This window comes from Asparagus officinalis, chromosome 7 (genome assembly GCF_001876935.1).
Source record: "Asparagus officinalis chromosome 7, Aspof.V1, whole genome shotgun sequence".
NCBI classification, from domain to species: domain Eukaryota; kingdom Viridiplantae; phylum Streptophyta; class Magnoliopsida; order Asparagales; family Asparagaceae; genus Asparagus; species Asparagus officinalis.
In genome coordinates this window covers 142,861,017-142,877,046 of record NC_033800.1, presented here as the reverse complement: position 1 = coordinate 142,877,046, position 16,030 = coordinate 142,861,017, and the positions used below count along the sequence as shown (strand labels likewise).

At 34.4% G+C, this 16,030-nt stretch overlaps 1 protein-coding gene across 1 annotated transcript; it reads left to right on the top strand.

Annotated features, from left to right (window-relative positions):
- Window positions 9,219–15,106, top strand: LOC109847888 (probable serine/threonine-protein kinase PBL3). The gene is made up of 7 exons (XM_020417118.1): window positions 9,219–9,514; window positions 11,363–11,724; window positions 12,381–12,516; window positions 13,201–13,337; window positions 13,434–13,589; window positions 13,687–13,705; window positions 14,646–15,106. Exons 1-7 carry the CDS (start codon window positions 9,451–9,453, stop codon window positions 15,104–15,106), a joined length of 1,335 nt encoding a protein of 444 aa, XP_020272707.1. The 5' UTR covers window positions 9,219–9,450.

The window sequence follows — 16,030 nt, the reverse complement described above, 5'->3', positions numbered from 1 at the left end:
ACTTTGCTGTCATAAACTGCCATGCTTCTCTTTTTAGTAGTTATGGTGAGGATTGAGGGATACATATTTCTGCTCTAACATTCCTGTGCAGGCTGAGCAACTACCTTTTTCGTAGGCTGAAATCTGCACTCAGACGGGGCTATCGTCTTTTTAAAATCCGCTTTAATTACGTAGCAGGCAATCTGTGTTACTCTGATATCGTGTTAAAGGTCTTCGTCACAAGTAATTCTTGCAGCACGAAACTCACTCGGAGGGCGCATGGTGGCCCTTTATACACTAGAGTTTGGCTTATGTAGCAAACAACTTTTGCCATTAGCGTTCTGATAACCAAATCTTTTTTCCTTGATCCTAAGATACAAGAGCACTACACATCCTCTACAAGATTTCCTCCTCAATCGTTTTTTCAGCTATAATGCTCTACCAAGTGGCACCTCTAGAAATATTTTAAACCTTAGATCATGATCCATGCTTCTCTTTTTAGTAGTTAGAATACCCTTTATAGTTAAAATATCATAAAAACTGAGATCAAGTGCCCAATGCATGAACCTAGGATATTATAAATTACTTGTAATCAAGTGTAAACATATTCCCTTCAGATGATAAGTGTTCAACACTTTTTGACTGATCTTTGCCTCCAAGGACTTCACACAGGGAGATTCTTAATGTTCTTTTTTTTTTTTTTTTTTTGGGTTACATGACTTCACCTAGGACACAGAATCACAGCGTGCTCAAAGGTTATACAAGGTCCTCAATGCCATAATGAATTAGGTCCAAACCCCACTATGCATCTGAAGACACCAACCATTTCACATGCCCAAAGGATTATCAGGTGAAGCTCATTCATCCTGAACTTAGAATCTATGGTGGTCTTTTGCAGGCAAAAATTCATAAATCTAGGGACAATTTTAGCATATGTTTACTTGCATGTATATATACTCCTTTAATCATGGGTATTTGCAAAAATTCCCTCTAAATTTCATTATCTGCAAATTTACCCCTTAAATCATCAAAAAAAAATTACCCTGAAAACAATTAATCATCAGTTTTGATAAGTTAATCTATAACCGCAATGTGAGAATTATCAACTTACAAGGCTATGGAAAAATAATTCACTCAATAGCAAAGGAGATAGTCTTAGACCACTGAACCAAAAAAAAGATGTCAAATACATCTGAACACAAAGTTGATTAATAGTTGACAAAGTGAAAGCATATGCTTAGTCTCCAATAAAATACTTTCGGCCTAGAATGTATGTGATTAGTTTAGATTTGTGACCATCACCTAACATATGATCTTCTAAATCTTAATTATGTCAACAACATTTATTTATTTTGAGAAACCTTTTTTTATTTATTTATCAAAACTGTATCAACTTCAGGGTTCACAGCTTCTTCTAGAAACACCTCATTAGGATTACAAGAGAATATTGTGAGAGAGAGAGAGAGAGAGAGAGAGAGTTATTTGTTGCTTGACCAGCTTTTTAGCAATATAATCAATTGTAATCACGGAGTCCTTTGGATGGCTGGTTTGGAAAGCTTGGCCTGCTGTTAGTATATCCATGTGCTTTTTCTTTGGATATAGTCAATAAAATACTGGGTCAACAAGTTGCCTCAATTCATAACTATGTTAAATTTGCCATGTGAAAATAGGTGTAAACTCATCTCAAGTATGTTATAATAACATATTTACAAATAACACATTGGATCATCACGAATTTTCTCATCAATTTGGTGGCTTTATTTAAATTTGGACCCCCTCCGTTACTGAAATGTTGATTACCGTCAATTATTATGATGATCGAGATAGTCTTAAATGGAAACAGGAACATATGAGAGATATTATATAGTATAAAATTTAAAGTGAATAATTACTATATGTTTCATAATAGACAATTATAATGAAAGTAGCGGTGTCTTCCCTACTTTATAGCAGCGAAGAGGATCCAAATCTGGTTTTTTTCAAGATAATATGGAATCTTCCACTTATTTATAATTGGTGTTTGTTAGAATTAATATAAAACTATAATCATTGATCTTCACCATAACTTTAGAGTTTTGGTGTAATGGTTAGAGAAACTAAATTTAAGATGGTATCAGAGCAACCCAGGTTCAAATCCCACCGGCCATGAATTAAATACGGATTTTCTAAAAATTAACACCGTTACGTGAGTCCAGGTTTCGACCCATAAAAAGGGCGCTCGACATGCGGCGGCATGTTAGAATTAATATAAAACTATAATCATTGATCCTCACCATAACTTTGAAGTTTTGGTGTAATAGTTAGAGAAACTAAATTTAAGATCATTCTTTCTCGCCTTTAGATTGTTGTCCTGCAATATGGCCATATATCCTATTGGATTAAGCATGTGTCTTTTAGTATTAAAAAAGTTCTTAAACTTGCAACAGGTCTTTATTAATATACTGTTGCTTCTCCATGTTAATCTGTATCTATAGTCTAGTGGTATAATACAAAATTGCTTATGGCATGGTGCAAAGTTTATTGCACTGACTTAATTAACAAGTTTGTTAGCTGTATTTAATTAATTATATAAACCAATCTGATAAGAATTTGAGGTTATTTTTGAGGAATCCTTGGAAACGAACAGTGGATTATGTCCAAGAGAAATAGTGAGCTATTATTGGTTGTAGCTTCCTCTAATATGTCAACTCTTTGAAGTCAAGCTAGCTCAAAATTAATTTTCTAAATGGAGAAGAAGTGGATTTTCCAAGCAATGAGTAGAGAAACTTTGCGCTACACAACAAGAGATAGAAGAGTTCAATTTAGACAGTTTGGACTGCAATAATAGTGTTATATTTCTTGTTAATTTAATTCATTTGACCTAGTTAGTTGCCTAATCTATGGTTGCTATGAATTGAGTGAGGTCATCATTGTTAATCTTAATCATTTATTTTTTTTAGAAAATGTTTATATTAAACTGACACAAGTTCTTCGGAGGAAGAGTGACACTACAGGCACACCCCCAACCACACCTTGGATCACACCTCCTCTCTCAGTTACAATGCATGAGGCCCATTTTAGATTTTTTTTATAAAATCTAAAGTGGGCCCCGTGCACTGTAGCTGAGAGAAGGGGTGTGCCCCAATGTGTGGTTGGGGGTGTGCCTGTAGTGTTTTCCTCGGAGGAAAGCTATATCAGGATGCTAATTGGTTCCACGTTTGTTTTGGAGGTAAACGATGAGGAGCAAAGTTATTTGTTTCTTTATTAGAAGTTTAATGAATCATCTTTATCATTAAGTAGAAAGAATAAAAATTGACCAAGAATTCTTTTGTCTATGGTTTAGAAAATCATGAGTAGACAACATAAGCATATTATCATGGAGAAATTTGATGACTATTTCGAGTAGTGCTTCCTTTTAATTGTCTAACATTTTGGTTCCAAGTTAACTTCTTAGATTGGAACGTGAAATAAATGATAAATAGACTATTGACTGAGAAAAGTGGGTCACCAACTTTGATATTTATTCCTCTTTGAAGAGCATAATAAAATGCCCCAGCTTGCAAACTCAAATTATTATAAAGCACGAAGGAATCATATTATTCAGGGGGTAAATTACATTTAAATATTCTATTGTTTGCCCGAAATTGCAGCAAGATCTCTAAAGTTGAAAATTTTACACTTAGGGAATGTTTGGTTCGTTTTCTAGATATAGGGAAATGCAATTTCATGTAAAGAAACACAAGTTTTGAGTTTTCCAAACTTTTTCAAGAAATAGATTGTTTTGGTTTGGTTCGCACATAAAAAATGGTGGGAAACCAATGTATTTATTTTTCTTATGTTTGGTTTGCATGAAAAAAAGGAAACAATTTTGTTGATTTGACATTTCCTATTTTTCTTGTGTTTGGTTGGTTTTGAAGTTTGTAGGGGAAAATGTTTATGGTCACCATGGTAAGATTACCACTACTATATACAAATTTATTTGTGCTCGTTATATGAGTTAATCTTAATCATATAAAAGTTCGAATGTAACATAAACAAATAATAATATCCCGAATGAATTATAAATTTTTGATTGTATTAATGAAATCATACGAAACCTGAAATGGAGTGAATCAATTGCTATGAACTACGTACTTGATTTGACTTGAAATATACCTGTTTGAGATTGAAAAAATCACACGAAACATGTTTTCCAAGAAAAAAATAAACAAGATCTATAATAACCTGATTATTCATAAATTTATGTAGTACATACCTGAATTAGCCAAAAAATCTTCTGAAACCAATAAAAACATATAAACAACCTAAATAGCCATAAATATGTATATAACATAGCAAATCACATCAAATCTGATAATTTATGCATGTTGATGAACTATATGTGCAAAGAATGCCGCGGGAGTTTCTAGCGGGAGAAGAGCAAGGAGGTAACTCTAGCTCACCAAAGAAATCAACGAGGAAGAAAAAATCCAACATGACCAGGATTTTCGTCGATTTCACTTGGTTGGGGAGGGAAATGGGGGAGAGAAAAAACCCGAGTTGGTGGTGTTTTCTTCTTCGGTTTCCCTCTTCAACCCTAGCGAAACAAAGCGGCGAAAATAAAATGGTGGAAACAAAAAATCCCACGTGGAGGTGGTGTCAGGTGAAGAAAAGCGTTTCCACGGGCTTTTAAAGCGAACCAAACAGCCTCTTAGAATACTCTAATATATCTAAAACTTACAATTTAATACTCTAAAGTTTTCAATGCAATGCAAATATGAGAATTTCGGTCCAAAAAATCCCATGCCATACTAGCATGTTACTTTTTAGAATATTTTAAATCTTAAATTTTTAACTCTATTGTTAAACTTGTCAAAAATCCTATTCTAAGATAGAAATTTGATAGGTTTAACAATGATTTAATAAAATGTTAGGATTAAAATGTCCATGTGAGTAGGGGTGTGCAACGATCGGTTCGGTTCGGTTTTTACCAAAATTTGAACAACCGAATAGAACCGCCTATAATTCAAAACCGAACCGAACTGTTGCAAGTCGGTTCAGTGCGGTTCGGTTCTAACTTCATTAAACTTCTTATCAAACAACAAACTATGTTAAAGAAAAAAAAGATATCAACAAAGTAGAAGATTATGAAGCATTAAACATTAATATAATGATATTGTTTTTGACCCATAACGATTCAGAAAATGAGTTTAGGGTTTGAGTCTTTGACTCTTTGGAGACGGGTCGAGTAGGGTTTGAGATCAGAATGGGTAGTATTGCACTATATTCGGTCGGTTCGGGTTGGGTCGGGTTGAAAAGTTTTCAAACCGATCCGAACCGCCCTACTCATAAAACCAATTTTTTTTGTCGGTTCGGGTCGGTTCGGTCGGTTTTTCGGTTTGGACCGAACCATGCTGAGCCCCACATGTGAGTGTCACGTAAGATTTTTCAAGGCAAAATTCTCACGTTTGTATTGCACCAAAAACTTTAGAATATCAAAATGCAATTTTTAATAACTTTAAAGTATTTAAGTATAGAATTTAAAATTTAAAATATTTTGATGCAATATACAAGAGAATATTTAAGTGTGTTATTCTATAAGTGGGTTATTGGTTAGGACAAATTGGGGCCAAGTGGGAAAATTATTCCAATGAAATAATTTTATCCCTTTAGGATATTTTGAGTAGAGCAAAGTGGGATAAAGTGGGATAATGAGACAATTTGAGCCTTTGATTTAACAATTCATGTGGGATAATTAATGATGTGATACCTTATTAAAATATAATTTTATTTATTAATTACTTCTAAATTAACTTATCCAATTAGTTTAGTATATTATTATAATATAAACATTATTTTACTTTATATTAAAATATAATATGTTGTAATATAATTATTAATTAATATTATTAATTGGTATATTATATTATATTATATTATATTATATTAGCATGCTATACTATAATATTTAATATAATATATTATTTTATTTATACAAAAATATAATATGTTATACTATAATTACTAATTAATATTATTAATTATTATATTATATTACATTATATTAGTATCCACATTATATAATAATTGATATAATCTATAAACAATATATTTAATGTAATACTTTAATAATATATAATTTAACTTAATATATTATAATATAGTTGTTGATGTTTGATATCACACAGTCGAGGGGGTTGCGGTTCTGGTCTTCGCGCTAGCGACGAATAGGGAGAGGATGAGAGATGGGGCCGACTCCTCCTCCGACTTTTTACCCGATCCTTAGACTGGAATTCCTAATCCTTCTGCACACAAACAAGAAGAAACCCGTGGGAGGGCGGGGCTCATTTCCCCCGTGGTACCTCCGACGGCCAAGTCAGCTGGTGAGCTTGAGTGGGGTTTGAGGGAGAGTCCCTGGGCCATTGAGGTCCTTAGAGGGTACTCTTTGAGAGTTATTAGTTCTTTTTAGCAAAGGTAAATTCATATCTTTTGTGAAGAAGTAGCAGAAAAAATCCACCCTCTTTTACCTTCTTTCCCTCCTTTTATAGCACATCGCCTCTGAGAGTTTGACCCTTTGGCTTTGACTATGCACATGAGGCGATTGAGGGGTGAGCAGGCTGGCTCCTGAGTCATCATTCTCCTTCCAGATGTCGGCTGGCGATTGGAAGGGAAGTCATTCGAGTGCAGGAGAGAAATATCTTCTCAATATCCTGGATTTGACAGATGAGGCAGGACAAAGGATATGTCAGTTGCTTGGTCGTCCTTCCCCCTCCAGATGGTGACTGATGATTGGAGGGGAAGTCATTCGAGCCCAGGAAAGCATCATGGTGATCCCTGGGAAATGACTTGTGAGTAGAATAAACGGCTTATGCACGGATTTGTCAGAGCGGAGATCTTGATGGGACTGATCAATACTGTAGTGTCGATTGACGTCTGAAGCGAGCTTAGATGGATCTCATCCCCTTAGTAGAGGCGGGTCGGTTCGTGAGTTGTCATTGTGATTTTCCAACCCGACAGTTGAGTGAGCTTCGGATCGAGTGTATGGTCGAGACGTCTGCTCGATGAGTCGTCTTAACTATGAGGGACCGATTGACCCCGCACTTTGAGTCAATGACCCTTGGTCAAAAAATGACTTGTCTACTCGGCTGACCAATAGACTTGCTATTAGCTGGGCTTTTGGGCCTCTAAGCTGGTTTGGACCATGGCTTTTTTAAGCTTATGCAGACAATCTTTCGGTATCTTCATCTTTAGATGGTAAATTACCATAACAATAGTATCATAGGATATAATGTAGTGTATAAAATATTATAATATTTTACTTTATATATATAATAACTATAATAATATTTATATAATATATTATATAATAATATATGTTTATTAAAATATTATAATAAATATGTTATACTATAATTACTATAGATTACCTAACAAAACAAATACAAACACTCTACACGTATTGTTAAGAATTGTTTGTGATCATCAAAACAAGATTAGGGAGTAGACTCATAAACATAAGACCTAACAATTATATTATATAATATTATTAATATATGTTATTAATATATTAATATATGTTATTAAGATATTAATATATGTTATTAAAATATTATATAATAATATATGTTATTTATATAAAAATATAGTATGTTATACTATAATTACTAATTAATATTATATAATAATATATATTATTAAAATATTATATAATATTATAATAAATATGTTGTATTATTATATAATATAGTATGTAATATTGCATAATAATATATAATAAATATCATAAAATAAATTATATATATAAATTAAATATAATAATATTTTATTTTATTACATGATAATATAATATAATATATTGAATATATTATTACTTTATACTTTATATATCATGTCATATATTTATAATATAATTAGTATGTATTAGTTTAAGTAATACAAAAAGGTTTAAAAATTATCTTTATTGTCTTCAAAGTGGAACAAAATTGTTCTAATATGGAGGATGATGTAAATTTTTACAATTAGGACAACATTTTTGTATGTGAGTAGGGTAATTTTATCCTAAGTGGTAAAATTATTTTACTAGTGTTCTAAAAACCAATAACATAAAAAAATATTATATTTGTTCTATTATCCCAATGAATAACACTATAAAATAGAATCCCCAGATTTATTCCATTATTCCACCAAATGTTCTAACGAATAATCCTAAGAGGAACGATAGAGACACACTTTCCACCACACCTCCCCTCTTGCTACAGTACACCAGGGCCCACTTGAGAATTAAATTTTAAATCTCAAGTGGGCCCCGATGCACTGTAGAAGGGAAGGTGTGGTAAGAGATGTGGTGGAGAGGTAGCCTCTAGTGCCTCTCTAAGGGCCTGTTCGTTTGCCTTAAAAAAATGGGAAATCAAAGAAATAGAAAACTATTTCTAAGAAAAATGGGTTTTTGAATTGTTGGTTGGCTAAAAAAAAAGGGAAATCAAAGAAATGGAGATGAGATGAGATGAGTTGTCACATTATTATTGGATGATGTGAGTGATTTTTTAAGAAAACTAGTTTTGATGTTGTTCGGTTGGCCAAAAAAATAAGGAAATGAATTATAAGAAACATATTTCCTGTAGTTTTGTTGTTTTCTTTTGTTTGGTTCATTCTTAAAAATAAGAAATGAAATGAGATGAGATGAGTTGTCATTGTATTATTGGGTGATGTGAAGAAAGATTAAGAAAAGTGTTTTCACAACTTTTTGGGATGAAAACAAAGAAATGAAATGTTAATGAGATGAGGTGAATTGTTATAATATTTTATTCGATGATGTGAGTGATTTGAAATGATGAAAAGAGATGAGTTGAGTGATGTTTGGATGAAAATAATATTTTATTAGATGTGATGGATGAGTTGTTAGATGAAAATAATATTTTATTAGATGTGGTGGATGAGTTGTTAGATGAAAATAATATTTTATTAGATGTGGTGGATGAGTGGTTAGATGAAAATAATATTTTATTAGATGATGTGGATGAGTTGTTGGATGAAAATAATATTTTATTGGATGTTGTGGGTGAGTTTTAGGGATGGAAATAAAAGAAATGGATTATTTTGAGATTTCCACCTTTTCCATTTCCATTTCTTGGTTTTTAGGAAATAAACGAACAGGCCCTAATCCTAAAGAAAACGAAAACACGACACCTAGAGAGAGAAGAGTACACAGATCCGCGTTGACTGGCTCGGATAAAAACGAGGGGTATTTTGGGCATAGGAAGCTTGTTTCTCTCCTTCTGACTTCGTTGTCTTTTCCATTGGGAGCAACCTCCCTCATTATGACCTTCTTCCTTCTCAAAACTTTGGGAATCCAGAGTTGAGAGGGGAAAAGAGAAGTTCTTTGAGGAAAAAATTGGATTTTTTTGGCTACACATCTCTTGTTTTCCTTCATGTATCCTTAATGAGTTTATAAGAGTTAGTTATTTGGAGAAAAGATTGGATTTTTTTCGTTGGACACCCATTTAGGTATTTTTGATGGGTAATTGTCTGATTACTTCTTCAAGAGTTCAGAGTGCTCAGAGCTCTCAGCATGCTTCTGGTCAGTCTCTTTCTCTTCTCTCTTTTTCGGGGTTTTTTTTTTATATTTTGCTTTAAAGTGCAGTCTTTTTATGATTTGGTTGCTTCTTGGAGTAATCAGTTCTGTCTTTTTGTTGTTGGGAGCTGATAAAGTGATTGGATATATTTATGTGTTATATGTGATCAGATGCTGGATTTAAGCTGACCCATATACAGAAATGGCAGCTTTTAGTCTCTCTCTCTCTCTCTCCCTCTCTCTCTCTCTCTCTCTCTCTCTCTCTCTCTGTTTTCTTGGATTTGGAAATTTTGCATCTTTAATCTCAGTTTGTAAAAATCTTGGATTTGGAAATTTTGCATCTTTAAGCTTGATGTTTGGCTTTAAATGGTTAAGTTTATGTGAATAGAAAATTTCTTTTAGGTTTTACTTTAGATGGATGTCTAGCTCTTAGTTTCAGTTATGAAGTTTGATGCTTGTTTGCATGATGGAAATGATTTCTCAGTCTGTCAACGGTTTAATTGCTTAGACTTTGCATCTTCCTCGTGAAATTAATTAAGTTTGTGGATTTGGTAAAAAGTTAACTTTTGTCTACCTATGAGATCAGATTTTTTTTTAATTATTAAAGTCATGGGTTAGGGGTTCTGTTGAATATCAGGAAAGTTCCTGAATCAAGTGTTCAATTTACTACTACTAGCAAATAGCAGTCTGGAGAGGGGACTGATAATGGTGGCATTTGTATTCTGCACCTCGATGAGTTTGTTTTTATTTATACCGATGCTCGAGTATAAATTGAGTAGAAATTGAGAGTTGCTGTTTCTGTCAAGGGGGTCTGGTAGATTAGCTCTTGATTTTAAACTTGACGGTAGGAGCTTTGATGTCGTGGTGCTAATTTTATGTAAGATTGCATGTTGTTAATCGGTAAATAATCCAAAGATCACGATTCATGTGCTAATCAGCAACCTAACCATTTCATAGAAGGAACCAATTCCTTTTCTCTATTTCGTTTTTCTTCGAGATGATAGAATGGAGTTGCTCCATCCATAAACAATATTTAAGAAACGAGTACAAACAGGGCATTAATTCTTAATTCAAAATCAACCTCAGTCACTAGCACATCGAACACTCGGCATCCAAGAATTTGTTTTCAACTATGAACTTAAGCTGAAAATTCAACTCCTGATGTGTATGAAGTTGTTGCTAATTTATGGTGAAGAGCCAAATTCTAGTTGCTAAGCATTGATCATTGTAGTTGACAACGCCTTCTTCATTGAATTGAGATTGGAACATAATGCTAATTCTAGAAGGTTTATTGACTTTATATTGACCTTTGGCTTTGCACCAAATAGTACCCGAGCAGCGTGAGGGATCTTAGCACAGCCATTAAGCTTGCTTCTACTCATCCAAATTTACCTCTTCGGATATATTTATTTCCTGCAAAATAAGTTTGTAAACAGTGGAAATTATACTTTTCAATTTTTCCCTTATTAGCTTGTGAAGTTGCATATTCCTATGGATTAATTGAGGAGAGACCTTTTGTACTATAGCCCAAGTGTGGATAGACCCTTTAGTGAATTTCTTTCTCTTTCATGGTGAAGATGTCTATTTGTCAAAAAATATTTTTCTCTGTCTGAGGGTAAAATAGTCGAAAAAAATTCTTTCAGGGGGTCTATCCGCAACAATAGAACTACAAGGTTCTCACAATTAACCCTATTTCTATTTACAAACATTGTCATAGTAGATAGATTTTATCCAAATTATGTTATAGTGATGAGGCATCAGTTGAAAATTTACCTCTTAAGACATGTCAAATGTAAGCTATTAGAAGCTTATGAAAGGTTCTCATATTGTCTTTTACCCTTTTGTCGATGAAAGGTCCTTCGAAAGTCACCAGCAGATCAAGTTTGTCATCATTCCCATCAACTCAAACATTCTCAACTCCATCTACTGTAACCATACCCTCTTATACTGAGAGAAGCATCGAGGTTCTTCCAACACCGAGAACCGAAGGAGAAATTCTATCATCCTCAAATTTGAAGGCATTCACATTCAGTGAACTCAAAAGTGCCACGAGAAATTTCAGGCCTGATAGCCTTTTGGGTGAAGGAGGATTTGGGTGTGTTTATAAAGGTTGGATCGATGAACAAAGTTTTGCTCCTTCAAAGCCTGGCTATGGCATGGTCGTTGCTATCAAGAAGCTGAAACCAGAAGGTTTTCAGGGTCATAAGGAGTGGCTGGTATTTTTTTCCCCCTTAACTGCCTATACATTTTTTATAGTTAATTGTGGGCAGATCCCTTTAGTTTTATTGTTGCAGATAGACCATCAGAGTAATTTTTTTTTGACTTTTTAAACCTCAGAGAGGGAGGGAAGGAGGGGAGTTGTTGAGTTGTTTTTGGATAAATAGACCATCTGAGGGTGAAAGAGTTAAAGAACAATTTCACTCGGGGGGTCTATCTACAACAAGTGGACTGAGAGGATCTATCTGCAAGTGGGTGACGGGACAGTGGGTCTATCCGAAATCAACCCTAAATTTTATGGCTAATTGTGGATACACCCCATGTGCTATGGTGGTATTGCCGCTGATACCCCCTACTAAACCTTTTTATTAGCACTTACACCCCCAGATTCTCATATGGCAATGTAGTATTTTTTTCCCAGCTAAATTGCGGGAAAAAGGTAATTTCACATGCTAATTTGGGAAATAATCTCATGTGGTGTTAATGAGTTGTAAGTGCTACTAAAATAGTTTAGGGGTATATGTCGCTACACCCTCGTAGTATATGGGGCGTATCTAGATTCTAGAGTTAACCCTATATTTTTATTTCTTTTGGTTATCCTCTCTGTAGTTTTGAAGTAACATGTAGTTTCCTTCTTTAAAACAAATTATTGCAGACAGAGGTTGAGTATCTTGGCCAGCTTCACCATCCAAATTTAGTGAAGCTCATTGGCTACTGTTCAGATGGTGACCACCGCCTTTTGGTTTATGAATTCATGCCTAAAGGAAGTTTGGAGAATCATCTTTTTAGAAGTGAGTAGTAAATAGTTAGCTACTTTTGTTTCATGAATATTTATTCTATGAACATTTTTATGCATTCTAGAATCCTGATCAATATAATTGTGGCAAGAGGCACTTCGCATTAGACAACTAAAACATTTTTCCTTGTAGTTTGAGCACACTATGTGATCATCCAATACTCTGAAAGTTAGGAGTTTTTATAATGAATATGTCCATCTCTTAAAACTACTATGTAATGAAAAGTATGTCGTTGGTATTAAATAATAATAGAATTTTTTGTACATTTACCCCTTAAATCATGTGTGCTTGCAAAACTACCCTCCAAATCTCAGTATTTCCAAGACTACCCCCAAATCAACTTAGGAAAAAAGTAACCCCAAATCAACAAATCATCAACTTTGATAGGTTAATTCGTAACTGCAATGTAAAAATATCTCAAAAAAGTCAACTAGTTACTCACCAAATCTGACAAAGTTAATGATTTGTTGATTCTAAGGGGGCATTATTTTCCCAAAGCTTTATATATAAAAAAAAACCTATAATAACCAGGGAGTTATTGCTTACGCTTACGCTCCTTGATTAATCATGCATTAATGCTTCACAATAACTTTGGGGCATAAAGACACAGTTCCATTTTTAAGAGGAAACAACATTTCGTGTTAGTCTAACTAAAGCTCTTATTATTGGTTTTATTAGGAAGTTCGCAGCCACTTTCTTGGGCCATAAGGATTAAAGTAGCAGTTGGAGCTGCAAGAGGATTTGCATTTTTGCACGATAGAGAGTCCCAAGTTATTTATCGAGATGTGAAGGCCTCAAACATTCTCTTGGATTCGGTACTGATGCCAATTGCTTTTTAAGTTTTGAAGAATAAGGATTTTTCGTTTATTCATCTTTTTAGTGTTTTTAACTTTTAATTTGTTTGAATGTAGGAATTTAATACGAAGCTTTCAGACTTTGGATTGGCCAAGGCTGGCCCTACTGGGGATAATACTCATGTCTCCACACAAGTCATGGGAACTCATGGTTATGCTGCTCCACCCCACCCCACCCCCCCAAACAAAAAGAAGAAGAAGAAGGAAACAAACGTATATTAAGATCATTGTAGATAGTTTTTTATTTGCATGCTTCTCTATATCAACGTGGTAACTCAAATGTTTCTGAAACATAATAACAAATGCACAGAAATTTAGGACTTACAGATGTCAGATTGTGGAGATGGGCACTCTAATCCTCAATGTTTAGTATTATATGAGAGAAGCGATAAGGTAATTAGTATGCACATATTAAGATCCAAAAGTATAAAAGTTGTAAAGTCTAAAGTTGTAAGTTTATATATTATATTTGTTATCGACTTCCTAAGGAACGAGGCCTTCTTTTTTTGTGCACAAGGCTTATGTTACTATATGCAGGTCAAAATAATACGCACACAGGTTGCTTCATTAGCTGTATTCTCAGTCCCTTAATAGAAGCAACTAAAGTTTTGCATTAGTCTCTGAGTTTAAGGTTTGCATTACGATCTGAGTTCCTGCACTAAAAGTCAAAAAATCTAGCCCCCGGACAAACACTTCCGGCGAATTGTAAAGTTACAATCATAGGGTTAATAAACTTATCCATTTTATAAAAGAAGGAAAAAAAAAAGTAATTATTGTTTAGAAAAAGGCTTTCAGGAAGAGTTCAGATAGAAATTGGAGAACATTTGAGGAAATTTATATTGAAAAATAATATTTATTAACTCAAATAATTGGTATATAAATAAGGGTATTTTCAGTATCAGTCCCCCAAATCTTTCGTATTTCGAACTTAGTCCCCCGATTCTTCATATTATGTAGTCAGCCCCTCAAATAGTTTTGAGTGTTGTAAAATTAGTGCCCGAATCCTCATATTTGGAAATTGGTTCCCGAAACCTTTTTAAGTGTTTTGACATTAGTATTCTTGAATATTCCACGCGGAATCAAACAGCTGCTGACTGACTGTGAAGCATGAAACGCACGGAACAAAAGATGGGGTTATCACTTGCAAATTAAACAAATAATCTTAACCATTTGAATACGCTCCTTTTCCCCCAAGCATTGAAGTATTTGTTAATAGTACAAGTAACTTGTATGGAAAACCCCTAGTTCTAATATTTTCAACCATTTCAGGCCGTCTTTCTGCTAAAGCCGATGTCTACAGCTTCGGCGTCGTCCTTCTAGAACTACTCTCAGGACGCCGAGCCTTCGACAAAAACAAGATCGGCATCGAACAGAACCTAGTAGATTGGGCCAGGCATTTTCTTGGAGACAAACGAAAACTGTATCGGATAATGGATTCAAGATTGGAGGCCCAATACCCGAAAAAAGCGACCCATACTGTCGCCACACTAGCACTGCAGTGCATAAGCAATGAAGCCAAGCTCAGGCCTAAAATGTCTGAAGTCTTAGCTGCTCTTGAGCCACTACAAGACTCTAAAGAGATGATGAAGCAAACAGGTAGAAGCGGAGGAATGGTGTTGGATCCGGGTCCGGGTTCAAAATCACCAATCGGGTACGTAAATTCGCCGAGGAGAGGAATGGGTAACGGGTCTCCTATGGCATCCAATAGAAAGTCCCCGAGGGTGAGATAAGGATGTCGCATTGTAAATATTGGGTTTTAGTTTTTTTTTTTTTTTTTGTTATCTCATGCGAGAAGTGTTGATGTAATGGCCTATTTCATGGAAATGATTGATGAGTCATAAGTGTTTCTTCTGTGGTTTTGTTTTTGATGTGGATCATTGGATAAAGTTTTTTTTTTTTTACCTCCCCAGCTCTGCTTGATTGTGTAAAGTGGCAAAGTGCTTATTGAAGTCTGATTTGATGCCGAGACATGTTTCAATTATAGTCGTAGGAAACTGGAAGGATGCTCATTAGATAAAATTGGCAGGAAACTGGTAGTATGTTCATTAAAAAAATTGTTGCAGGGGGCCTCTGACGGACCTGCTGGTGTATATATATATATATATATATATATATATGAGAAATATAGGTATGACTGGTATATATATATATATTACTCGTCTGCCCTTAGCCCTGAGGAGGTCTATTTGTTGAGGGTGGTCACTCTTGGAGTCTGTGCAATAAAAGAGCTACAGGGTTTTATCTGCAATTGGGCAATATTACAAGGTGTCTATCTGCAATTAATCATAAAAAATTGGTTGCAGTCATTCACAAAGCTACAACACGAATACTAGACCTTTATTTGTTTGATAGGTGCGCCAGAATCACCCATAACTTCTTCAGGGTATTAGGCATTATGCGATTAAACCCCACTAATTTCACCCAAGGAAAATACCTGTCAAATTTTCTCCCAGGGTAAAAGAGTCAAAAAAGTATAAATCAAGAGGGTCTATCTGCAACAATGAAACGACAGGGGTAGTAAGTCAAAAACAGCAATATTGCAGAGGGTCTATGTGCAATTAACTAAATCTCACAATGCCTAATACATGCTTAACCTGTGATTCAAATTTTGTTTCATCACGCCGGCATAAGCACAAAAGTCACCCCTCTATCTG

Excerpts from the sequence above, each read along its gene's own strand:
- LOC109847888 (XM_020417118.1), top strand. The coding sequence starts at position 9,451 with ATGGGTAATTGTCTGATTACTTCTTCAAGAGTTCAGAGTGCTCAGAGC. Across the intron at positions 11,725-12,380 it reads AGGGTCATAAGGAGTGGCTG|ACAGAGGTTGAGTATCTTGG; the intron begins GTATTTTTTTCC and ends AAATTATTGCAG. Across the intron at positions 13,338-13,433 it reads CAAACATTCTCTTGGATTCG|GAATTTAATACGAAGCTTTC; the intron begins GTACTGATGCCA and ends GTTTGAATGTAG.